At 36.2% G+C, this 27,226-nt stretch overlaps 2 protein-coding genes and 1 non-coding gene across 3 annotated transcripts; 2 read left to right on the top strand and 1 right to left on the bottom strand.

Moving 5' to 3' along the window:
* The first annotated feature begins 14,354 nt into the window (after positions 1 to 14,354).
* TRNAR-UCG (transfer RNA arginine (anticodon UCG)) lies at positions 14,355 to 14,428 on the top strand. The gene has a single exon. It is a non-coding gene; the product is annotated as a tRNA-Arg (tRNA).
* A 2,703-nt stretch (positions 14,429 to 17,131) lies between these two features.
* LOC145789440 (homeobox-leucine zipper protein ATHB-15-like) lies at positions 17,132 to 20,530 on the bottom strand. Its single transcript, XM_082865970.1, has 4 exons — positions 19,569 to 20,530; positions 19,349 to 19,431; positions 18,964 to 19,256; positions 17,132 to 17,480 (listed from the first exon to the last, which is right to left on the bottom strand). The coding sequence occupies exons 1-3, from the start codon at positions 19,845 to 19,847 to the stop codon at positions 19,229 to 19,231; spliced, it is 390 nt and encodes a 129-aa protein (XP_082722096.1). The 5' UTR covers positions 19,848 to 20,530; the 3' UTR covers positions 17,132 to 17,480; positions 18,964 to 19,228.
* A 327-nt stretch (positions 20,531 to 20,857) lies between these two features.
* On the top strand, positions 20,858 to 24,036 carry LOC145789441 (homeobox-leucine zipper protein ATHB-15-like). Its single transcript, XM_082865972.1, has 4 exons — positions 20,858 to 21,599; positions 21,737 to 21,819; positions 21,912 to 22,204; positions 23,688 to 24,036. Exons 1-3 carry the CDS (start codon positions 21,321 to 21,323, stop codon positions 21,937 to 21,939), a joined length of 390 nt encoding a protein of 129 aa, XP_082722098.1. The 5' UTR covers positions 20,858 to 21,320; the 3' UTR covers positions 21,940 to 22,204; positions 23,688 to 24,036.
* Positions 24,037 to 27,226: the final 3,190 nt, after the last annotated feature.

Consider the following 27,226-nt stretch of genomic DNA (forward strand, 5'->3'; position numbering starts at 1 on the left):
GTATTTTCTTTGTGTTCACCCCAATCTTGTGGAGAACTTTCTTTATGAAATCCACGAGGGGATCTGTGGTAATCACATTAGAGGTCGATCCTTGGCACACAGAGCCCTCACTCATGGATACTAGTGGCCGCGTATGCAGAAAGATGCCCAACAGTATGTCCAAAAATGCGATAAGTGCCAAAGGTTTGCCCTACTCATTCATCAACCAGCCAAGTACCTAACTCCCCTCACCAGTCCATGGCCATTTTCACAGTGGGGTCTAGACATCGTTGGACCTCTAGCAAGGGGTATTGCTAACAAAAGGTTCTTCGTTGCTACCACTGACTATTTCACTAAGTGGGTAGAGATTGAAGCCTTAGCAAACATAAAGGAAGCTAACATGAAAAGGTTTGTTTGGAGGAGTGTTATTACTAGGTTTGGCACTCCAAGGGCCCTACTATCCGACAATGGCACCCAATTTGATGGAAAGGTTTTTAGAAAGTTCTACTCTGACTTAAAAATTGAGTTTAGAAATTCTACTCTAGTCTACCCTCAAGGCAATGGTCAAGCTGAAGCGTCTAATAAGACGGTCATCAATGGGATAAAGAAGCGGTTGGAGAAGGCCAAAGGCAAATGGGTAGAAGAACTACCAAATGTTTTATGGGCATACAGGACTACACCAAGGCGATCAACATGAGAGACGCCCCTACTCCCTCACTTATGGAATGGAGGCTATCATCCTCTTGGAGGTCGGCTTTCCCACAATTCGGTCTGAAATCTTCGAACTAGTAAACAATGATGAGGCCATCGCTCAAGCTCTAGACCTAGCAGAGGAACGCAGAGAGGCCGCCCTCATACGCTTGGCAGCCTATCAACAACAACTTACCAGAAGCTTCAATAAGAATGAGCTTGTCAGACAATTTCTACCTGGTGACCTGGTACTAAGGAAGGTCGTGGATCATAAAAAGATCCCTGGAGAAGGGAAGCTCGGACCCAACTGGGAAGGGCCGTACAAAGTCACATCTGCTTTGGGCAACGGAGCTTACTATTTGGCCGACCTAGATGGCAAGTCCATTCCTCGTCCTTGGAATGTTGCCAATTTGAAGAAATACTATCAGTGATATTGTGACTTGAATATCTATCAAATGTAATTCTCATTTTATGAGTATCAATGAAATCAACTTTTCTTTACGAATTGTGTTCTTTTTCATATGTGTCGTGCATATTTTCGCTCAGCAATTGAGCAAGATTGGGTTACGGGTCTTAACCTATGCCCTAGCCCGAAATCTCGGCCTCTGGTCGGAGAAGGGCACCAAGTGGTATCGCTTGGTGGAATTTGTACCAAGTATCGTTACTTGAAAGCATGATCCATGGTAACAACTCGCGCTCACTGGAGAGTCGAGATACGCTCATTGATGAGCTAAACTTGAACAAATCAACTAAAGATCAAGCAACAACGTGTTTGGTCAAACTCAGCATATTTTAGTTATTTATTTATTTTCTAAAATTTTGTCTAAGGTAGGAAGCCTGGTCCATCCAAAGAGACGGTTCGTTCGGTTTCAAAGCCTCTGCTCGGCCGAAGAGCGTACAAAGATTTCTTAAAAACAATAAGCATGGTCTGTCCGAAGAGACGATCTATTCAGCCTTGGAGCATTTGCTCGGCCGGAGGGCATACAAAGCTCTCTTAAAGGCAAGAAGCCTGGTCTGTCTGAACATACGATCTGTTTGGTCTCGGAGCCTCTGCTCGGCCGAAGGGCATACAAAGCTCTCTTAAAGGCAAGATGCCTGGTCTATCTGAACAGACGGTCCGTTCGGCCTCAAAGCATTTGCTCGGCCAGGGGCATGCAAAGTTTTTGAAAAAGCAAGAAGCATGGTCTATCCAAAGAGGCGATCTATTCAATCTTGGAGCCTTTGCTCGGTCGGAAGGCATACAAAGCTCTCTTAAAGGCAGGAAGCCTAGTCTGTCCAAACAGATGGTCTGTTCGGTCTCGGAGCCTCTGCTCGACCGGAGGGCATACAAAGCTCTCTTAAAGGCAAGATGCCTAGTCTATCCGAACAGACGGTCCGTTAGACCTCAGAGCATTTACTCGGCCGGGGGCATGCAAAGTTTTTTGAAAAAGCAAGCATGGTCTGTCCGAACAGACGGTCCACTTAGCCTCGGAGCCTCTATTCTGCAGGGAAGCATACAGTACTCATGAAAAACAAAGATGAAAAGAAAAGAATTCGTTAAGCAATTCCGTTATTCATGGTAAATCAAATGCTCCTTCCGTATATTGGACGTGAGTCAATTTGCACGATTGGTTCGTACCGGATGCTCTTACGGTTAGTTCAGCGCCCTGATTCAAGTTGGTCAGCCTCCTTAGCTACTCTCGGCCCAGGTTCGTACTTTGGGCTGCGTGGTTCGGATTACTTGGCCCGTTGGGCTTAAAATCACATTTGGTCTTCATGTTTGGTCCCTTGGTGGTTCTTCTCTGGTTCAAGTAAACGCTTGGCCCACACGGTTTGGACGGTTGAACACTAGCTCGGCCCAAACTCGTGCCTGGGTTTTAACGTTCTGATCTTGTAGCGTTACCAGGCCCAAGCATTGCCCTTGGGCTTGCGGTATCCTCTTTGTTCTGCTTGTGCTTTGTAAATGACCCTCTTCATTTGCCCCAACTAAGGTAGCAGGCCAATATCATAGCTCACACTCGAAGACTTCAAGCACGAGCTAGGGGGAAAATGAAGAGGGTCATTTACAAAGCATAAGCAGAACAAAGAGGATACCGCAATCCCAAGGGCAATGCTTGGGCCTGGTAACGTTACAGGATCAGAACGTTAAAACCCAGGCACGAGTTTGGTCCGAGCTAGTGTTCAACAGTCCAAACCGTGTGGGACAAGCGTTTACTTGAACCAAAGAAGAACCACCAAGGGACCAAACATCAAGACCAAATGTGATTTTAAGCCCAATGGACCAAGTAATCTGAACCACGCAGCCCAAAGTACAAACCTGGGCCGAGCGTAGCTAAGGAGGATGACCAACTTGAATCAGGGCGCTAAACCAACTGTAAGAGCATCCGGTACGAACCAATCGTGCAAATTAACTCACGTCTAATATACGGAAGGAGCATTTGATTTGCCACGAATAACGGAATTGCTTAACGGATTCTTTGCTCTTCCCATTGAGGAGCAACCTAACATTTCGGCTAAGTGTCGGGTGGCAAACAAAGAAACTTGGTGAGCAAGTCAAACGGTCTTTATAAAAGGTAACTTAAATCTCCTTGAGAGGGATCGACCTCTTCACACTCTAAACTTACTCGTATACTCTACCTTCACCATACCAAATTCTGGCACTGACTTGACCGTCGGAGGGATTTCTGACCAATCCCCGGTCGGGTAGCCTAACTGTTCGTTTCTTGCGCAGGCCTTCACCTAACGGTGCACCAGAGTTCGTCCACGAAGTTTCATTTTACTCTATTGCGGAAATCAGTCCGCACAATTAGTTTGGAAGATAAATATTAAAATAATTATTGTAATAGTTAATTAGTTGGAGGGTGTAAAATAGATTAAGGCTAGTTATCATAATCAATAAACCTGTTTTAAAGACTATTGGAGATAAATTAATAAATCACTAAAATTTTAAAAACAATAATACTTAATTTAAATTTTAAAATCTCTGTCCTTTTTGAATTTGAAACAAATTATATTAATGTAACATTTTTTAAAATTATTAATCATGAAATAAACAACTTTATTTTAGTCTATATAATTCAGAAGATTTGTTTTTTTTGTCCCCTTATCACAATTCACTATCATGACTTGAGATTTTTAAAAGAAAATTTATACACACAATATGAACAATACATACCACCTCATGCTTATGTTGTACTTTTGGTGGGACTAGGTGTATTTTTCACATATGTGAATAAATTTACACTCAAGATTTTCAAAACTCAATATTTTTATATAATTCAATAATTGTGACTAAATATAAATCATAAAAAAATTAATTTTATGATAGATGGGTTTCTCTCCAATCCACTAATTGGATAGGAAGGTATAGTTTAGTGCTTTGAGAACCTATTTCGAGTTCGCTTCGGTGGTTTGAACTATTCAAATTTTAATGTATCTTAAGTAGATCATGTTAGATAATGTCTCAATGGGACCACATAATTAAATGTGGTGTTATCATTTATAAGAAGCCTACAATTTAAGTGATTCAATTTAGTTAATAGGCTTAAGGGTATATATGTGTTATGGACCTAATGTGTAGATACTAGTTGTATAATTTCTATTTCTATGAGGGGCAGAAATAGAAATTAAAACATATTGGTTAAAGTTGGTTTTCATTACCTTTCAGTTTTAAAACCAATAATAATAATGGTTAATTTATTAGTTTTTATTACCTTTCAGTTATGAAACTAATAATGGTTAATTTATTGGTTTTTATTACCTTTCAGTTATGAAACCAATAATGGTTAATTTATTGGTTTTCATTACCTTTCAGTTATGAAAACCAATTACAACCTTTAAAAGGTTATGGTCCCTATTCCTTCCCAAGAGTGAAAAAAACAAGAATACTGTTTTGTTTTTCTAAATCCTCTCAAGGAGAAACATAAGGCACCACAGGGGAAAGGATTAGAAGGCAATAACATAGTGAATATCAAAGGTTTTATTGACAATCAGATGCTTCCGTTTAATCGTTCATCGATGGATTCAGGTAAGTCATTTTGTCTTGTTTTCTTGATGATATACATGGTAAATGATCCGAAACATGAAGTTCTGAAATTTATGTTAACAAGTGGTATCAGAGCGGTTATATCATGTGTATCATCAGAATAGATATGCTTTTATTCATCCTATTTAGTTTCTTGGAATCAGATTCTGTTTTTGTATTTCTGTTTTTCCCTCTGCTGCAAATTCTGTTTTGTTTTCTGGAAATGGAACATAATTCGGATGGGCGGTTCATTTTTTCAAATGGATTCAGTTTTTTTTTGACCCGTCAATTCTATTTATATATGTATATATATAATTGGGATTGCTGCAGATTATATAACATATACGGGGTAACAAATTTAGAAATCTTTAAATTTAATGTAATTTCATACAACGTCTACAGAAATTTAATTTTCTAACATTCTCAATATAAGTCAATTCAAACAAGATGTCACAAAAGTGATCTCTCTTGTCTTGATTGTTTTATATGGAATGTTTTGAAGTTCATGTCTGTGTATCTCATGCGGGTATTTATCGATCCAAAGACATGATTAAAACTTGGCAGAATTACACACACATTTTGTGATGATAAACATGTGCCAATTGTCAAGGAAACCTAATGTGAATAATAAATCCATCAAAAGATAGATTTGTTATTTGACATAACTTATTGTCAATGTTTGATCATTACAACAAGAATACCACTTACAGTTAATATCACTGCCCAAAGGCTTGGTATTAATGTTGTGCTAGGTATCTTGAGATGTTGTTATTAAATTAATTTATTTAGAGATTATCTGTTTGGTAACTTAATGTGAGCATAATTGTTTAAAAGGTTATCCTGTTGAGGCGAGGCCTTATAAACCTCATGAACGAAAATTGGACTCTAAAACCATTAGCAGCTACTTTATTGGCTATGCCGAACGATCACGGGGTTACAAGTTTTATGATCCCACAAATAGGTCAATATTTGAGACGGGAATTGCAACATTTTTGAGGATGTTGAGTTTGGGGGGAGAAATCCAGTTAGAGACATTGTCTTTGAGGAGGAAGCAGGAGTAATCCCACTTCCTACTACTACTTTTGACCAATCACAGGTTCCTATACCTGTCATTGCTCGAGAAGTAATTTCGAATCCTCAACCAGACAATGTTGTTCAAGATAATATAGTTCAAACCCCCATTCAAGATGAGGTAATTGTTCTTGAGGAACAAACTCTACAACCTCAACCTCAAGAATCTGTGCCATTAAGGCGATCCACCAGAGAAAGTGGTATCAGAGCGGTTATATCATGTGTATCATCAGAATAGATATGCTTTTATTCATCCTATTTAGTTTCTTGGAATCAGATTCTGTTTTTGTATTTCTGTTTTTCCCTCTGCTGCAAATTCTGTTTTGTTTTCTGGAAATGGAACATAATTCGGATGGGCGGTTCATTTTTCCAAATGGATTCAGTTTTTTTTTTGACCCGTCAATTCTATTTATATATGTATATATATAATTGGGATTGCTGCAGATTATATAACATATACGGGGTAACAAATTTAGAAATCTTTAAATTTAATGTAATTTCATACAACGTCTACAGAAATTTAATTTTCTAACATTCTCAATATAAGTCAATTCAAACAAGATGTCACAAAAGTGATCTCTCTTGTCTTGATTGTTTTATATGGAATGTTTTGAAGTTCATGTCTGTGTATCTCATGCGGGTATTTATCGATCCAAAGACATGATTAAAACTTGGCAGAATTACACACACATTTTGTGATGATAAACATGTGCCAATTGTCAAGGAAACCTAATGTGAATAATAAATCCATCAAAAGATAGATTTGTTATTTGACATAACTTATTGTCAATGTTTGATCATTACAACAAGAATACCACTTACAGTTAATATCACTGCCCAAAGGCTTGGTATTAATGTTGTGCTAGGTATCTTGAGATGTTGTTATTAAATTAATTTATTTAGAGATTATCTGTTTGGTAACTTAATGTGAGCATAATTGTTTAAAAGGTTATCCTGTTGAGGCGAGGCCTTATAAACCTCATGAACGAAAATTGGACTCTAAAACCATTAGCAGCTACTTTATTGGCTATGCCGAACGATCACGGGGTTACAAGTTTTATGATCCCACAAATAGGTCAATATTTGAGACGGGAATTGCAACATTTTTGAGGATGTTGAGTTTGGGGGGAGAAATCCAGTTAGAGACATTGTCTTTGAGGAGGAAGCAGGAGTAATCCCACTTCCTACTACTACTTTTGACCAATCACAGGTTCCTATACCTGTCATTGCTCGAGAAGTAATTTCGAATCCTCAACCAGACAATGTTGTTCAAGATAATATAGTTCAAACCCCCATTCAAGATGAGGTAATTGTTCTTGAGGAACAAACTCTACAACCTCAACCTCAAGAATCTGTGCCATTAAGGCGATCCACCAGAGAAAGTGGTATCAGAGCGGTTATATCATGTGTATCATCAGAATAGATATGCTTTTATTCATCCTATTTAGTTTCTTGGAATCAGATTCTGTTTTTGTATTTCTGTTTTTCCCTCTGCTGCAAATTCTGTTTTGTTTTCTGGAAATGGAACATAATTCGGATGGGCGGTTCATTTTTCCAAATGGATTCAGTTTTTTTTTTGACCCGTCAATTCTATTTATATATGTATATATATAATTGGGATTGCTGCAGATTATATAACATATACGGGGTAACAAATTTAGAAATCTTTAAATTTAATGTAATTTCATACAACGTCTACAGAAATTTAATTTTCTAACATTCTCAATATAAGTCAATTCAAACAAGATGTCACAAAAGTGATCTCTCTTGTCTAGATTGTTTTATATGGAATGTTTTGAAGTTCATGTCTGTGTATCTCATGCGGGTATTTATCGATCCAAAGACATGATTAAAACTTGGCAGAATTACACACACATTTTGTGGTGATAAACATGTGCCAATTGTCAAGAAAACCTAATGTGAATAATAAATCCATCAAAAGATAGATTTGTTATTTGACATAACTTATTGTCAATGTTTGATCATTACAACAAGAATACCACTTACAGTTAATATCACTGCCCAAAGGCTTGGTATTAATGTTGTGCTAGGTATCTTGAGATGTTGTTATTAAATTAATTTATTTAGAGATTATCTGTTTGGTAACTTAATGTGAGCATAATTGTTTAAAAGGTTATCCTGTTGAGGCGAGGCCTTATAAACCTCATGAACGAAAATTGGACTCTAAAACCATTAGCAGCTACTTTATTGGCTATGTCGAACGATCACGGGGTTACAAGTTTTATGATCCCACAAATAGGTCAATATTTGAGACGGGAATTGCAACATTTTTGAGGATGTTGAGTTTGGGGGGAGAAATCCAGTTAGAGACATTGTCTTTGAGGAGGAAGCAGGAGTAATCCCACTTCCTACTACTACTTTTGACCAATCACAGGTTCCTATACCTGTCATTGCTCGAGAAGTAATTTCGGATCCTCAACCTGACAATGTTGTTCAAGATAATATAGTTCAAACCCCCATTCAAGATGAGGTAATTGTTCCTGAGGAACAAACTCTACAACCTCAACCTCAAGAATCTGTGCCATTAAGGCGATCCACCAGAGAAAGGAGATTTGCATTTTCAGATGATTATATTGTATATCTCCAGGAACATGAGGTAGAAAATGGAATGTCGAAAGATGATCCAATCAACTTTCGTCAAGCCATGGAAAGTTTCAACTCTCATAAGTGGATAGAAGCCATGAATGAAGAATATAAGTCTATGCAAGACAATAAAGTTTGGGAACTTGTCTCATTACCAGTTGGTGCGAAGCCCGTAGGTTGTAAATGGATATTTAAAACCAAAAGGGATTCAAATGGTAATGTGGAGAGGTATAAGGCACGTCTTGTAGCCAAAGGCTTTACTCAAAAAGAAGGAATTGACTTTAAAGAAACTTTCTCTCCAGTTTCTTCGAAAGATTCTTTTAGGACAATTATGGCGCTTGTTGCATATTTTGATCTTGAGTTGCATCAGATGGATGTCAAAACAGCTTTTCTTAATGGTGACATTAAAGAAACAATTTATATGGTGCAGCCAGAAAACTTTGTGTCAGGAGACCCAAAGAATATGGTTTGCAAATTGACTAAATCCATCTATGGACTCAAACAAGCTTCTCGTCAGTGGTACTTCAAATTTCATCAAGTTCTCACTTCGTATGGTTTTGAAACTAACGTTGTTGATGAATGTGTGTATCACAAGTTCAGTGGGAGTAAACACATATTTTTGGTTTTATATGTTGACGACATATTGCTTGCCACAAACGATATAAACTTATTGCATGACACCAAGAGATTTCTATCTAAGAATTTTGAAATGAAAGATCTTGGTGATGCTTCCTTTGTATTAGGAATCGAAATACTCCGAGATCGTTCTCGGGGTATTCTGGGATTATCACAAAGGAGCTATATCGAAAAAATACTCATTAGATTTGGCATGCAAAATTGTAAATCAGGTGAAACCCCGGTTGCTAAGGGAGACAAGTTTAGTCTCAGCCAATGCCCGAAGAACAGTCTTGAAATTCAAGAAATGCAGAAGATTCCTTATGCCTCGGCTGTAGGGAGTCTAATGTATGCTCAAGTATGTACGCGTCCGGATATTGCGTTTATAGTTGGCATGTTAGGCAGATATTTAAGTAATCCTGGCATGGATCATTGGAAAGCAGTCAAGCGTGTTATGCGATATTTACAGAGAACAAAGGAATATATGCTCACATATAGGAGATCGGATAAGTTAGAGGTCATTGGATATTCCGACTCCGATTTTGCTGGATGCCAAGACAGTAGGAAATCCACATCAGGCTATATTTATCTGTTAGCTGGCGGAGCAATTTCTTGGAGGTCTGCAAAGCAGACGCTCATAGCTTCATCCACCATGGCTGCAGAATTTGTAGCATGTTATGAGGCATCAAACCAAGGGATATGGCTGCGGAATTTTGTCACTGGGTTGCGTATTTTGGAAGGCACTGAAAGACCACTTAAGATATATTGTGACAATAAGTCTGCAGTTTTATATTCCAATAACAACAGGAGCTCGACAAAATCAAAGCATATTGATATCAAGTTCCTAGTTGTAAAAGAAAGAGTGCAGAGTGGACAGATTTCCATAGAGCACATTGGGACAAACTCCATGATAGCGGATCCACTTACGAAGGGACTACCACCCAAGGTCTTTCATGAGCACACTGCTCAGATGGGTGTTGTTCTATTTGAGAACATTCTGGTTTAGTGGGAGTTTGTATTTATATTACTGCTTTATGTCAGCCTTGAGTTTTATCTATGTAATTAGATTAATTTCTGCAGAAATGAAGTATTCAGTTTATTACGCTCTGTTACGTATTGTGAAGTATTGATCTCAATAAAGTTAAGTAGGACCAGTTGGACATAGGCATGTATGGATCACATCACATGTAATTTCCATGCTACGCATCCATGATTGATCTATGTCATTTAGCTATATTTGTATACGTGACCATTGGTGGGTCGAGTTACGATTGATGTAACGAAGACCGCTTTGATCCTATATTAATATAGTTAATGGACAAGATTGTTTGGATACCCTCAAGTTATGATAACAAATTTCTGAGCTTACTAAAGTTAAGCACATTTTTCTAGATACATATGTGGTCCAGTGGGAGATTGTTAGATAATGTCTCAATGGGACCACATAATTAAATGTGGTGTTATCATTTATAAGAAGCCTACAATTTAAGTGATTCAATTTAGTTAATAGACTTAAGGGTATATGTGTTATGGACCTAATGTGTAGATACTAGTTGTATAATTTCTATTTCTATGAGGGGCAGAAATAGAAATTAAAACATATTGGTTAAAGTTGGTTTTCATTACCTTTCAGTTTTAAAACCAATAATAATAATGGTTAATTTATTAGTTTTTATTACCTTTCAGTTATGAAACTAATAATGGTTAATTTATTGGTTTTTATTACTTTTCAGTTATGAAACTAATAATGGTTAATTTATTGGTTTTCATTACCTTTCAGTTATGAAAATCAATTACAACCTTTAAAAGGTTATGGTCCCTATTCCTTCCCAAGAGTGAAAAAAAAAAAAACAAGAATACTGTTTTGTTTTCTAAATCCTTTCAAGGAGAAACATAAGGCACCAAAGGGGAAAGGATTAGAAGGCAAGACATTGTCTTTGAGGAGGAAGCAGGAGTAATCCCACTTCCTACTACTACTTTTGACCAATCACAGGTTCCTATACCTGTCATTGCTCGAGAAGTAATTTCGAATCCTCAACCAGACAATGTTGTTCAAGATAATATAGTTCAAACCCCCATTCAAGATGAGGTAATTGTTCTTGAGGAACAAACTCTACAACCTCAACCTCAAGAATCTGTGCCATTAAGGCGATCCACCAGAGAAAGGAGATTTGCATTTTCAGATGATTATATTGTATATCTCCAGGAACATGAGGTAGAAAATGGAATGTCGAAAGATGATCCAATCAACTTTCGTCAAGCCATGGAAAGTTCCAACTCTCATAAGTGAATAGAAGCCATGAATGAAGAATATAAGTCTATGCAAGACAATAAAGTTTGGGAACTTGTCTCATTACCAGTTGGTGTGAAACCCCGGTTGCTAAGGGAGACAAGTTTAGTCTCAGCCAATGCCCGAAGAACAGTCTTGAAATTCAAGAAATGCAGAAGATTCCTTATGCCTCGGCTGTAGGGAGTCTAATGTATGCTCAAGTATGTACGCGTCCGGATATTGCGTTTATAGTTGGCATGTTAGGCAGATATTTAAGTAATCCTGGCATGGATCATTGGAAAGTAGTCAAGCGTGTTATGCGATATTTACAGAGAACAAAGGAATATATGCTCACATATAGGAGATCGGATAAGTTAGAGGTCATTGGATATTCCGACTCCGATTTTGCTGGATGCCAAGACAGTAGGAAATCCACATCAGGCTATATTTATCTGTTAGCTAGCGGAGCAATTTCTTGGAGGTCTGCAAAGTAGACGCTCATAGCCTCATCCACCATGGCTGCAGAGTTTATAGCATGTTATGAGGCATCAAACCAAGGGATATGGCTGCAGAATTTTGTCACTGGGTTGCGTATTTTGGAAGGCACTGAAAGACCACTTAAGATATATTGTGACAATAAGTCTGCAGTTTTATATTCCAATAACAACAGGAGCTCGACAAAATCAAAGCATATTGATATCAAGTTCCTAGTTGTAAAAGAAAGAGTGCAGAGTGGACAGATTTCCATAGAGCACATTGGGACAAACTCCATGATAGCGGATCCACTTACGAAGGGACTACCACCCAAGGTCTTTCATGAGCACACTGCTCAGATGGGTGTTGTTCTATTTGAGAACATTCTGGTTTAGTGGGAGTTTGTATTTATATTACTGCTTTATGTCAGTCTTGAGTTTTATCTATGTAATTAGATTAATTTCTGCAGAAATGAAGTATTCAGTTTATTACGCTCTGTTACGTATTGTGAAGTATTGATCTCAATAAAGTTAAGTAGGACCAGTTGGAAATAGGCATGTATGGATCACATCACATGTAATTTCCATGCTACGCATCCATGATTGATCTATGTCATTTAGCTGTATTCGTATACGTGACCATTGGTGGGTCGAGTTACGATTAATGTAACGAAGACCGCTTTGATCCTATATTAATATAGTTAATGGACAAGATTGTTTGGATACCCTCAAGTTATGATAACAAATTTCTGAGCTCACTAAAGTTAAGCACATTTTTCAGGATACATATGTGGTCCAGTGGGAGATTGTTAGATAATGTCTCAATGGGACCACATAATTAAATGTGGTGTTATCATTTATAAGAAGCCTACAATTTAAGTGATTCAATTTAGTTAATAGGCTTAAGGGTATATATGTGTTATGGACCTAATGTGTAGATACTAGTTGTATAATTTCTATTTCTATGAGGGGCAGAAATAGAAATTAAAACATATTGGTTAAAGTTGGTTTTCATTACCTTTCAGTTTTAAAACCAATAATAATAATGGTTAATTTATTAGTTTTTATTACCTTTCAGTTATGAAACTAATAATGGTTAATTTATTGGTTTTTATTACCTTTCAGTTATGAAACCAATAATGGTTAATTTATTGGTTTTCATTACCTTTCAGTTATGAAAACCAATTACAACCTTTAAAAGGTTATGGTCCCTATTCCTTCCTAAGAGTGAAAAAAACAAGAATACTGTTTTTTTTTTTCTAAATCCTCTCAAGGAGAAACATAAGGCACCACAGGGGAAAGGATTAGAAGGCAATAACATAGTCAATATCAAAGGTTTTATTGACAATCAGATGCTTCCGTTTAACCGTTCATCGATGGATTCAGGTAAGTCATTTTGTCTTGTTTTCTTGATGATATACATGGTAAATAATCCGAAACATGAAGTTCTGAAATTTATGTTAACAGATCATTCATATAAAAAAAGAGATTAATCAAATATCGATAACCATATGTTTGGATCATAATTTTTATAATTAAAAAAAATTAACAATCTATTCTTGATGTCATATTTTTTATTATTCAAACATATAATTATGGATATTTGACCAACCTAGTTTTGTTTTTGCATGAATAATATACTGCAGAGGCACTAAAATCTAAATCTGAAATATTCGAATTACAATGACAAACCTGAAATTGGCCTATACAAAACTAAACTAGACCCTCCAGTCTAATTAATAGATTGGAAGGAAATCTTCTCTTTTCAGAATAGGAGACTTGGGTCATAAGTACAATTTCAAAACTTTTCAGGTAATAACCTTAAACTCTATTTTGTTTTTAAGCGAAAAAGACAACACAATTTGAAAGATCATATTATCTCTTTCTATTTGCCTATTTGTTTACTGTTCACTTATCTATCCACGTCACCTCTATGTTCATATCACCAATCTATCTATGTGTTATCTATTTATTTGTCTATGTGTCACCTATTTATTCACCTAATTAATCTGCTTATTTATTCATATCATCACCACTACCACCAATCACCGCCAACCACCTCCGACGACTTTTCTAATCAATTTTTCAACGACTATTTCAATTATTTAGCCGATGATGGTCTGGCCACAGTAGAGTAAATTAAACCCCAAAAAATCTTCATAGTAATAAAGGTTATTTACACAAAGACCTCATAAATTACTGAAAAGTATCACTTTGATTTCTAAATTATAAAAGCGTACAAATGGACCTTTTAAACTATTAGCACGTTTCACTTTGATCCCTATAATTTAGAGGGTCCATTTGTACGCTTTTAAATTTTAGGAGACAAAGTGATAATTCTCAATAGTTTAGGGAGTCTATTTATATGTTTTTATAATTTAAGGAATTAAAAAAATATTTTTTAATAATTTAAAAAATCTGTATGTAAATAACCCAAATAATAATTTATTAACCATGTTCTTATCACCGAAAGATCAATCATTTCATATCCCAAAAATGATCGAGAATTCTAATTTTAAAGCTGGTAAGCCTTATAATTCTCTAATGATTTTCTATGCATACATGCCCAATTGTGACTAGCAAATTGCAGTTGGACTGCAGGAACCCAAACACTCAAATATTACAGAATTATGCAAAGTTGTTCTCAATTGACCGCATAGCGCAGTGGATTAGCGCGTTTGACTTCGGATCAAAAGGTCGTGGGTTCGACTCCCACTGTGGTCGATTAATTTGTTTTAGTTTCTTCTTTTTATATTGGAACTCTCTTTCATTTTTCTTTTTCTTCTCCTTTATTTTTTTTCTCTCTTCTTTTTATGTTGGAACTCTCTTTCATTTTTTCTTTTTCTTCTCTTCTTTTATTTAATTTTTATTTTTTTCTTGTTTTATTTATTGGAACTTGATTTTTATATTTTTTAGGTGCAATTTCATTTTCCTGTTTCCTTTTCTTCTTCTTTTTTTTTTATATTTTTTTTATGCAACTTCATTTTTTTTTGGGTATATTGGAACTGCATTTCATTTTTTTATTTTTATTTTTCGTCTCTTTTATTATTGGAACTTGATTTCATTCTTTTTTTAATTTTTCTTTCTTTTTTATATGTTTTTTTTTTCTTTTTCTTTTTCTTCTTTGTTTTTTTATTCAAATTCTTCTTTTTTAATTGTAAATTAGAACTTCACAAAACTAAATTAAAGGGAACACAATTCTGGAATATCTAGTCCCTGTTGTATCATCATACAATTGAACTGCAATACATTGATGAAGATTGTGAAAAATGTGCAATCCATCAACTATACAAAACCTTGACTTGTTAGAATGTCAGCACATCTACTAGTCGCACAATAAATATGCTTAATTGTTTGTGCCCAGAGACCCAGAGACGACCCAAGAGATACTTTGGGCTTGTCTGGTTTGAGTTTTAGAAAAAAAATTTCAAAAAATTGTTTGGTTTGAGATTTTTCTCAAAAAATTTTCAAAATTACTTCTTTCTCTTATACATCAATCAATCACTTTTTCTCTTTCCTCTCTCCTTCTCAATCACTTTTTTTCTTACACACATCTACTCAATTCTTCCAAAATATTAAATCATTCCAAACTCTCACAAAAAAATTTTCTCTCAAAATATACAACCAAACAAACCAAAAAAATTTCAAAAACAACTCTCCCAAAAATAAACCAAACAAGCCCTTTAATATTTCAGTGACGCTCTTGTCAAGAGCCAAACTAAGTGTTAGAACTATGGGACACCAGAAATCAATCACACACAATAACACAAGAGATTTACGTGGTTCGGCAATTATCTACGTCCACGGGAGAGATATCCACTATAGAATTATCCCGGAGGGAGATTACAGAACTCACACCTCACAACTCTCTTTATAGCACTCTCACTCATCAGCTCTGTGTATCACTCCCATATCCAACCTCTCCTCACTCATCTCAATTTATAACAAGAGAGGAGGAGTGGGTTTGGTGACAACAATGAGTGGGCTTGGTTGTGCCACCCTCACTATCTACGTTTGGTGAGTTGGTATTGCCCCCACCAACTTCATTTACCACATGGTGCCACCCACACCATGTAGATGGTGGGCTCCTTACCATGTGGGTAGTGGATGGAGTTAACAATTCTCCCCCTCCACGCCCACATAGATAACTGACTTCTCACTTGAAGTCCATCCCGGTCAGATTCTTACAAACTTCCAGTTTGTCTCTGGTGACACCCTTGGTCATCATGTCAACAGGATTCTTGTCCGTGCGAATCTTCACTAGCTTCATCAGTTGCTTTTCCATCACTTCTCGTATCCAATGATACCGGACATCAATGTGTTTTGTACGTGAATGGTACATGGAATTCTTGCTTAGATCAATTGTACTTTGACTATCACAATATACCTTGTACTCTTCTTGCTGTAGACCCAATTCTTGGAGAAACTGCTTTAACCACAACATTTCCTTTCCAGCATCTGCGGCAGCAATGTACTTTGCCTCTGTTGTAGATAAAGCAACACACTTTTGTAGTTTGGACTGCCATGAAGCAGTCTGTTGCAATTAGAACTTTGAACTGAAAATTGAAAGCCTTAAAGGCGCCAGAAACCAAAACCGACTTTATATTTGTATTTAGTATGATTTTTAGAGCCTATTGTGAAATTTGGAAGAAAAAAAAAATGATTCGTAATGGATTAATTAGGTTAATTAGCATAAATCCTAGATTAAGCTAACCCAAGTTAAGTTATCCTAAGTTATATGTATAGTAAGGTTTTATTTAAGTCTTGAGATCACCCTTATTAACAAACTCTTGCTAGAGAGAGAGAGAGAGCTCCAAGAATTGAGAAGAGAACACTACAACAAAAAACACATTTGGCGACCCACAAATTTCGTCGCCAAAAGTACTAATTCCGTCGCCAAATGAATCGGCGACAAAATATACAACTTGTCGCCAAAGCCCTGTCACTAAAAGTATTGGCGACGAAATCAGAAATTGTCATCGTATGTAGACATTTAGCGACAAGCAAAATTTGTCGCCAAAAATCATATATTTTGTCGCTATAAAATTACAATTTGTTGCTAAAAGGTTAAAATTTGGATAGGCTATGTACTTTTAGCGACAAATAAATGTGTCGCCAAAAGTACTATTTAACGACAAAATTACTTTGGTCGCTAAAAATCACGTTTTTAGCGACGAGTAAGTTTTGGTTGCTAAATGTTCCTGGAATAACCACTAACTTTTAGCGACAAAAACAATATGTTGTCGCCAAATATATTAACAACGACAAAAACACAACCTGTTACTAAAAATTCACTACACAAATTTTGATTTTAATAATTTTCCTGTTCAAAATAATCCAAAACACCTATTTTCCTGTGCACAATATATAAACAAATGTAATATAAATAATAATGCACCTGTGCAAGACATTCATACTAATTCAAAATTAATAGCTATGAAAAATCCCAATAAACATAATTACAATTCTCTGACAATCTAAAACATGCATACCAAAGTACTTACAAACTACTAATATCAAACCCATAAATACATTACCAAATCCTATGTCAAAATATTTTCAAAATTACAACCAAATATTTTGATGTTAAACATCTAACCAACAAGTTATTTACTAAAATCCTATGTCAAAATATTTGCAAAAACACAACACCAAATATTTTGATGCTAAACATTTAATCCATAAATCATTTACCAAAATCCTATGTCAAAATATTTCCAAAAACACAAAATCAAATCTTCTGATGCAGCCCAAACTATTTTCCACCATTGTCAATCTGTCACATGAAAAAAGAAAAAACAATATTAGATTGACAAAAAAAAAAACTCGATATGAACTTCACAATTTTGATTTTAATTTTGTAACGGGAAGTCCAATCGGGTGCTGTTTGCTCATACAACTCTATTTAGGCTTGAGCAAGCTACCCGTGCCAAGTTTCGATAGTTTCAGTGGTCATTTTGCAATTTTGGCCCCCGAACGGGCCTTTTAAGTCTTGTGTTTTACATTTTTTCTTCTAATTTTCTAACCGGAAATCCAATCGAGGTCCCGTTTGTTCCTACAAGTCTATTTAGGTTTGAACAAGCTGTCCGTGCCAAGTTTTGGTGGTTTCGGTTGTCATTTCGCAATCTCGGCTCCTGAACGAGCCTTTTAAGTTTTGTGTATTACAAATTTTCCTTCTAATTTTCTAACCGAAGATCCAATAGAGGTCCTGTTTGTTCCTACAAGTTTATTTAGGCTTGAAAAGGCTATCTGTGCCAAGTTGGGTGGTTTCGGTGGTCATTTTGAAATTTCGGCCCCCGAACGGGCCTTTTAAGTCTTGTGTTTTACATTTTTCCTTCTAATTTTTTAACCGAAAGTCCATTCGATGTCCCGTTTGTTTCTACAAGTCTATTTAGGCTTGAACAAGCTGTCCGTGTCAAGTTTCGGTGGTTTCGGTGGTCATTTCGCAATTTCAACCCCCGAACGGGCCTTTTAAGTCTTGTATTTTACAATTTTCCTTCTAACTTTCTAACCGGAGATCCAATTGAGGTCCCATTTGTTCCTACAAGTCTATTTAGGCTTGAACAAGCTGTCCGTGCCAAGTTTCGGTGGTTTCGGTAGTCATTTCGAAATTTCGGCTCCCGAACGGGCCTTTTAAGTCTTGTGTTTTACATTTTTCCTTCTAATTTTTTAACCGGAAATCCAATCTAGGTCCCGTTTGTTCCTACAAGTCTATTTAGGCTTGAAAAATCCATCCATGCCAAGTTTTGGTGGTTCCGGTGGTCATTTCGCAATTTCGACCCCCGAACGGGCCTTTTAAGTCTTGTGTTTTACAATTTTCCTTCTAATTTTCTAACCGGAGATCCAATCGAGGTCCCGTTTGTTCCTACAAGTCTATTTAAGCTTGAACAAGCTGTCTGTGCCAAGTTTCGGTGGTTTCGGTGGTCATTTCACAATTTCGGCCCCCGAATGGGCCTTTTAAGTCTTGTGTTTTACAATTTTCCTTCTAATTTTCTAACCGGAGATCCAATAGAGGTCCCGTTTTTTCCTACAAGTCTATTTAGGCTTGAACAAGCTGTCTGTGCCAAGTTTCGGTGGTTTCGATGGTCATTTTGCAATTTTGGCCCCCTAACGGGCCTTTTAAGTCTTGTGTTTTACAATTTTTTTTCTAATTTTCTAACTGGAGATCCAATCAAGGTCCCGTTTGTTAAACACAACCAGACATATTAAATGAAATGCTTGTAGTGATTTGAAAAGTAAATTATGAAAAATATACTTACAAAAGTGTTTGTTAATAAGATTCCTCTGATGTAATTTGTTCTTGCTGGACCTTGGACAAATTCTTCAATGACTCTAGTTCTTTTTGTAGGCTTGAAACCACCTCAGTATGTGCTTGTGCAGTAACAGAAGATCTAGATGATGATGGTTTTGGACTAACTCCAAAGCCTTTTTAGTATCCCGATTTCTTTCCAAGAATCTCGATTGACAGCTGCTCCTGAGTTAAAGGTATTGCCCCAGGCTCTAAAGACTCTTCATGTCGCTTTTTCAAAGCTTCCTATCAATTTGTAAACAACTTCAAAAGAAACAATAAAAACAAATTTTTAAATGAGATCGTTATTATTCATGTAGTAAATATAATACACAATGTTAAGAAACAAGACTTACTTGCAAGAGAAACATGTCACTCTAGGCATTATTGCATCTTCAGGATAATGGCCAACACCTTCCAACTTAATGACCTCCAATAACTAATAAGGACAAATAGAGATGTATAATTAATGTCAACAATTGAAGAAAACCATTACAATTCAACAGGTCAATTTGAATTAAAAAAGATCAACCTTATATAGTGATTTCAGCAGTAAATCAAGAATAAATAACTTACCTCTTCGTGCTCAATAGTATGAGCTAGTGGAAGAATTACTTGGCCCCAAAAACTTCCAGCTCGAGCCCTTGGTAAAATACAGGGACCAACTTTGACAGCTGCAGCTAAATAAGCATCAATACTGTTGTCTGCCCATTCTGACCTGTGCTCCCGCAAGAACCTAAGAAGTATTGCAGGGGGCACATTCTGAAAGAAAGGACAATGTAGAGAAGAAAAAGAAATGCTAAACTTGAAATGAGAAGATGAATCCAAATGACAAGTAGGAGTGTGAGAAAGCATGCATTAATAGACCACAGTATGACAATAATCTGAAATTTACTTCACTTACTAAGATGCTTCCATCATTAATTAAATCCTGAAAGTTATGTGGGGAAAAAAAAAAAGGAGCCACATAAAAATAAACATAATATTTGTAGATATTATACAAATGTGTGATAGCAGCGTGACAAAATTTTTGCACACTCAAGGGAAACCTAATAACAATCATTGGCATTATTGTGGAATAGATCAAGCAATTTAACCATTGCTTACAGCATACCACTCTGGATATGTCTGATCATTTCCTGAAAACCAAAGATTAAAGCAGTGCAGCAAAACTCCTATGCTGCAGAGACACAGAAACTAGTCACTTAAACATCCTGATGTACCTGCACTGTATGTTTGAAACTACGAGATGTAGAAAGCACATGCCAAAGATGAGATGGATAAAGTGGAATGTTGAAAAGAAAAAAATTCTGGGCTCTCTAGTGGTTGTATGGTATCAAACCATCTAGAGGCTCCTGATCATATAGACATGGGAATAGTGATAACCTATTTCCAGCAGTTGAACTTAACTTTAACTAGCAGGATTGGGTGCAAGTGTGTAGTGTTTGTGAGTCGGTGACACACAAGGTAGATATCAAGTCTAACCAAGCTAGTTCATTAGTTTAATCCCTTATTCATTTCTTTTTCCAGAAGGTATCATCTATCCAGCAGTTGAACTTAACTTTAACTAGCAGGATTGGGTGCAAGTGTGTAGTGTTTGTGAGTCGGTGACACACAAGGTAGATATCAAGTCTAACCAAGAAATGAATACCTTCTGGAAAAAGAAATGAATAAGGGATTAAACTAATGAACTAGCTTGGTTAGACTTGATATCTACCTTGTGTGTCACCGACTCACAAACACTACACACTTGCACCCAATCCTGCTAGTTAAAGTTAAGTTCAACTGCTGGAAATAGGTTATCACTATTCCCATGTCTATATGATCAGGAGCCTCTAGATGGTTTGATACCATACAACCACTAGAGAGCCCAGAATTTTTTTCTTTTCAACATTCCACTTTATCCATCTCATCTTTGGCATGTGCTTTCTACATCTCGTAGTTTCAAACATACAGTGCAGGTACATCAGGATGTTTAAGTGACTAGTTTCTGTGTCTCTGCAGCATAGGAGTTTTGCTGCACTGCTTTAATCTTTGGTTTTCAGGAAATGATCAGACATATCCAGAGTGGTATGCTGTAAGCAATGGTTAAATTGCTTGATCTGTTCCACAATAATGCCAATGATTGTTATTAGGTTTCCCTTGAGTGTGCAAAAATTTTGTCACGCTGCTATCACACATTTGTATAATATCTACAAATATTATGTTTATTTTTATGTGGCTCCTTTTTTTTTTTCCCACATAACTTTCAGGATTTAATTAATGATGGAAGCATCTTAGTAAGTGAAGTAAATTTCAGATTATTGTCACACTGTGGTCTATTAATGCATGCTTTCTCACACTCCTACTTGTCATTTGGATTCATCTTCTCATTTCAAGTTTAGCATTTCTTTTTCTTCTCTACATTGTCCTTTCTTTCAGAATGTGCCCCCTGCAATACTTCTTAGGTTCTTGCGGGAGCACAGGTCAGAATGGGCAGACAACAGTATTGATGCTTATTTAGCTGCAGCTGTCAAAGTTGGTCCCTGTATTTTACCAAGGGCTCGAGCTGGAAGTTTTGGGGGCCAAGTAATTCTTCCACTAGCTCATACTATTGAGCACGAAGAGGTAAGTTATTTATTCTTGATTTACTGCTGAAATCACTATATAAGGTTGATCTTTTTTAATTCAAATTGACCTGTTGAATTGTAATGGTTTTCTTCAATTGTTGACATTAATTATACATCTCTATTTGTCCTTATTAGTTATTGGAGGTCATTAAGTTGGAAGGTGTTGGCCATTATCCTGAAGATGCAATAATGCCTAGAGTGACATGTTTCTCTTGCAAGTAAGTCTTGTTTCTTAACATTGTGTATTATATTTACTACATGAATAATAACGATCTCATTTAAAAATTTGTTTTTATTGTTTCTTTTGAAGTTGTTTACAAATTGATAGGAAGCTTTGAAAAAGCGACATGAAGAGTCTTTAGAGCCTGGGGCAATACCTTTAACTCAGGAGCAGCTGTCAATCGAGATTCTTGGAAAGAAATCGGGATACTAAAAAGGCTTTGGAGTTAGTCCAAAACCATCATCATCTAGATCTTCTGTTACTGCACAAGCACATACTGAGGTGGTTTCAAGCCTACAAAAAGAACTAGAGTCATTGAAGAATTTGTCCAAGGTCCAGCAAGAACAAATTACATCAGAGGAATCTTATTAACAAACACTTTTGTAAGTATATTTTTCATAATTTACTTTTCAAATCACTACAAGCATTTCATTTAATATGTCTGGTTGTGTTTAACAAACGGGACCTTGATTGGATCTCCAGTTAGAAAATTAGAAAAAAAATTGTAAAACACAAGACTTAAAAGGCCCGTTAGGGGGCCAAAATTGCAAAATGACCATCGAAACCACCGAAACTTGGCACAGACAGCTTGTTCAAGCCTAAATAGACTTGTAGGAAAAAACGGGACCTCTATTGGATCTCCGGTTAGAAAATTAGAAGGAAAATTGTAAAACACAAGACTTAAAAGGCCCATTCGGGGGCCGAAATTGTGAAATGACCACCGAAACCACCGAAACTTGGCACAGACAGCTTGTTCAAGCTTAAATAGACTTGTAGGAACAAACGGGACCTCGATTGGATCTCCGGTTAGAAAATTAGAAGGAAAATTGTAAAACACAAGACTTAAAAGGCCCGTTCGGGGGTCGAAATTGCGAAATGACCACCGGAACCACCAAAACTTGGCATGGATGGATTTTTCAAGCCTAAATAGACTTGTAGGAACAAACGGGACCTAGATTGGATTTCCGGTTAAAAAATTAGAAGGAAAAATGTAAAACACAAGACTTAAAAGGCCCGTTCGGGAGCCGAAATTTCGAAATGACTACCGAAACCACCGAAACTTGGCACGGACAGCTTGTTCAAGCCTAAATAGACTTGTAGGAACAAATGGGACCTCAATTGGATCTCCGGTTAGAAAGTTAGAAGGAAAATTGTAAAATACAAGACTTAAAAGGCCCGTTCGGGGGTTGAAATTGCGAAATGACCACCGAAACCACCGAAACTTGACACGGACAGCTTGTTCAAGCCTAAATAGACTTGTAGAAACAAACGGGACATCGAATGGACTTTCGGTTAAAAAATTAGAAGGAAAAATGTAAAACACAAGACTTAAAAGGCCCGTTCGGGGGCCGAAATTTCAAAATGACCACCGAAACCACCCAACTTGGCACAGATAGCCTTTTCAAGCCTAAATAAACTTGTAGGAACAAACAGGACCTCTATTGGATCTTCGGTTAGAAAATTAGAAGGAAAATTTGTAATACACAAAACTTAAAAGGCTCGTTCAGGAGCCGAGATTGCGAAATGACAACCGAAACCACCAAAACTTGGCACGGACAGCTTGTTCAAACCTAAATAGACTTGTAGGAACAAACGGGACCTCGATTGGATTTCCGGTTAGAAAATTAGAAGAAAAAATGTAAAACACAAGACTTAAAAGGCCCGTTCGGGGGCCAAAATTGCAAAATGACCACTGAAACTATCGAAACTTGGCACGGGTAGCTTGCTCAAGCCTAAATAGAGTTGTATGAGCAAACAGCACCCGATTGGACTTCCCGTTACAAAATTAAAATCAAAATTGTGAAGTTCATATCGAGTTTTTTTTTTTGTCAATCTAATATTGTTTTTTCTTTTTTCATGTGACAGATTGACAATGGTGGAAAATAGTTTGGGCTGCATCAGAAGATTTGATTTTGTGTTTTTGGAAATATTTTGACATAGGATTTTGGTAAATGATTTATGGATTAAATGTTTAGCATCAAAATATTTGGTGTTGTGTTTTTGCAAATATTTTGACATAGGATTTTAGTAAATAACTTGTTGGTTAGATGTTTAACATCAAAATATTTGGTTGTAATTTTGAAAATATTTTGACATAGGATTTGGTAATGTATTTATGGGTTTGATATTAGTAGTTTGTAAGTACTTTGGTATGCATGTTTTAGATTGTCAGAGAATTGTAATTATGTTTATTGGGATTTTTCATAGCTATTAATTTTGAATTAGTATGAATGTCTTGCACAGGTGCATTATTATTTATATTACATTTGTTTATATATTGTGCACAGGAAAATAGGTGTTTTGGATTATTTTGAACAGGAAAATTATTAAAATCAAAATTTGTGTAGTGAATTTTTAGTAACAGGTTGTGTTTTTGTCGTTGTTAATATATTTGGCGACAACATATTGTTTTTGTCGCTAAAAGTTAGTGGTTATTCCAGGAACATTTAGCAACCAAAACTTACTCGTCGCTAAAAACGTGATTTTTAGCGACCAAAGTAATTTTGTCGTTAAATAGTACTTTTGGCGACACATTTATTTGTCGCTAAAAGTACATAGCCTATCCAAATTTTAACCTTTTAGCAACAAATTGTAATTTTATAGCGACAAAATATATGATTTTTGGCGACAAATTTTGCTTGTCGCTAAATGTCTACATACGATGACAATTTCTGATTTCGTCGCCAATACTTTTAGTGACAGGGCTTTGGCGACAAGTTGTATATTTTGTCGCCGATTCGTTTGGCGACGGAATTAGTACTTTTGGCGACGAAATTTGTGGGTCGCCAAATGTGTTTTTTGTTGTAGTGACAGCTCCAAAATCAATCACAAGAACAGAGATTATCACAGCTCCAAAATCAATCACAAGAACAGAGAAGACACCATAAATTCTCTATAAAGTCTTATATAAACCATCCTTGCATCTCTTGAAAAAGCTCTAGATTTTGTTTCTTACAAAAATCAGTCCAAAAATTCCGAACATACCAGTCCCGAAAATTAGTTTCAAAATCAGTCCAAAAATTAGAATAGATCAATCCCGAAAATCACAATATCAGTCCGAAACTCACAAAATCAGTCCGAAACTCTCACAGTGTGAGTGAGTGAGAGTGAAAGTGAGAGTGAGAGAGAGAGGGAGAATGAGAGGGAGAGGGAAAGAGAGACGAAGAAGAGGGAGAGAAAAATACCTGTTTGTGCCGCTTCTGTTTGTGCCGCTGCAGATTCGGAACTGAGAAGATGAAGAAGTCTCCTTTTAGGTCACTTTTGTTTATTCACTTAAAAGTCATTTAAAAAAAAAAAAAAAGACAGATTCGAAACTCTCACAGTGAGAGTGAGAGGGAGAGGGAGAGGGAGAGGGAAAATGAGAGGGAGAGGGAAAGAGAGACGAAGAAGAGGGAGAGAAAAATACCTGTTTGCCGCCTCTGTTTGTGCCGCTGCAGATTCTGAAATGAGAAGATGAAGAAGTCTCTTTTAGGTCAGTTTTGTTTATTCACTTAAAAAAAAAAAAAAAAAAGATTCAAAACGACGTCGTTTTGATAATAAATTTATTGGCGACGAAAATAATTTTGTTGCCATAAATAGCACTCACCTTTCAGCGACTAGTTTAATTCTGTCGCCAAAAAGTCGAAAATTGGCGACAAACAGTTTCATCGCCATATATTAATTTCGTCGCCAAAACGTTTTTAGCGCTCCCGCGCGAAAAATTAAATTCGCGCCAACCATTTTTCGCGACGAATTGAAATATTTGTTGCTAATGGTGTATTTTTTGGCGACCAACACGTATATTGTCGCTAAAAAAATACAATTGGCAACCAAATTCAATTTTGTTGCTAAAAAACGTCGCAGAAAATGCTTTTTGTTGTAGTGGAAGCTAAAGATTTGAGGGAGATTTATGGAGAAAACTCAAGAATTGGGTTAAGGTATGTAAAACTCAATTAAAACTCTTGGATTAACTCATCTTTTGTTTGAAATCAAGAATTAATTTGAATGTTTAAAACCTAAATGAGCTAGGGTTTTGAGTTGAGGGTTTGTTTGAACTAGATTCAAGAAATTGAGCTTTGATCTCTTTAACTTTGTTTGATTTGAGTTCAATCTTGTGAATACCTCCTGAAATGAGCTCTAGATTGTTCATACAACAAAGATTTGTGTAAGGATCATTCATGTATGCCTTACATTTTGGACATTTATCCAACCTTGTATTTTCCTTCCAATAGAGTACACAATCATTTGCATAAGCATCAATTAACTCATATGACAAGCCTAAATCACGAAGTATTTTCTTAGCTTCATAAAATGACTTTGGAACGAAATTATCTTTTGGTAAAACTTTTGTTAAAAACTCCAACAGTGTGTCAACCGACTTATTGCTCCAATGGTTTGTTACTTTCATATTAAGCAGCCCGATGACAAACTTCAACAGGGTGTAATTTGTGCAACCTAAGTACACCTCATGTTTGGCATCATTCAATAGTTTATCAAGCGTCTATACTTCCTCATTTTGGGGTGCATCGTTGGGTTCTCCTCTTATTCGATCTTCCACTAAGGCATCAATACCACCTAAAACCTTATCTTCATCAATTGCCATTTCATGGTGAGCCTCATTTGATACATGAAGTTCACCGTGCTCATGCCAAATAATGTATGTTTGCATAATCCCATATTGAAGCAAATGAATTTGCACATTTTGAAGATTTTAGGAATAATAGTTCACACAGTTCAAATATGGGCACAGAATTTTACCTTCTTGGTCAACAACTGCAATTGCAAATTTAATAAATGATGTCACCTCATCAATAAATGGCTGATTCATCATTCTATCAAGCGTCTTACCCAATGCAATCTAACTCTTGTCCATGTCTAATCACAAATGAAAGATCAAGATTTTTTAATTTGTTTATGTTATAAAATGCATCATGTGTACTATTAACCTATTCCATTTAGGAATGCACAATGTGTATCATACAAAGAAAATGATATGACTTCGTCTATTTCTAATTAAAATCCGTGAGTATCTTTCCTTAGTTCTCCAAGTATATAGCATAGATTGAGATGAAACATATTTAAGTAGTATAGTTGCAAAGTACAATGTTGACTATTTAAGTAGTAAATTGTTTGAATTTGGCCATCTACGAAAAACTTTTTTTTTTTGGGTGATAATTAAGTCATAAAATAGAACAGTGAAAACCTTACTACACAGCTACTAAACCAACTAAACTAAGCTACGAGAAAACAACCTTATTACACAACTACCATAACAGTAAGCACCAAAAGCACACAACAACAGAGCAAGTACAGGGCCAGACCAAAGTTACTGTTGCTCACCAGGTCAATGACAGATTGCAGCAACTGCTTACCCACAATGCTAAAACAGAACAAATTATGAACCAGACCATCCCAACAGATTATGT

The sequence above is a fragment of the Camellia sinensis genome, chromosome 4 (genome assembly GCF_055761805.1).
Source record: "Camellia sinensis isolate YWXY chromosome 4, ASM5576180v1, whole genome shotgun sequence".
Classification (NCBI taxonomy): Eukaryota; Viridiplantae; Streptophyta; class Magnoliopsida; order Ericales; family Theaceae; genus Camellia; species Camellia sinensis.

Coding starts and splice junctions, on each gene's coding strand:
- LOC145789440 (XM_082865970.1), bottom strand. CDS start 19,847: ATGCTTTCTCACACTCCTACTTGTCATTTGGATTCATCTTCTCATTTC. Junction 19,432..19,568: donor ATACTATTGAGCACGAAGAG/GTAAGTTATTTA, acceptor TGTCCTTATTAG/TTATTGGAGGTCATTAAGTT. Junction 19,257..19,348: donor GTGACATGTTTCTCTTGCAA/GTAAGTCTTGTT, acceptor TTTCTTTTGAAG/TTGTTTACAAATTGATAGGA.
- LOC145789441 (XM_082865972.1), top strand. CDS start 21,321: ATGCTTTCTCACACTCCTACTTGTCATTTGGATTCATCTTCTCATTTC. Junction 21,600..21,736: donor ATACTATTGAGCACGAAGAG/GTAAGTTATTTA, acceptor TGTCCTTATTAG/TTATTGGAGGTCATTAAGTT. Junction 21,820..21,911: donor GTGACATGTTTCTCTTGCAA/GTAAGTCTTGTT, acceptor TTTCTTTTGAAG/TTGTTTACAAATTGATAGGA.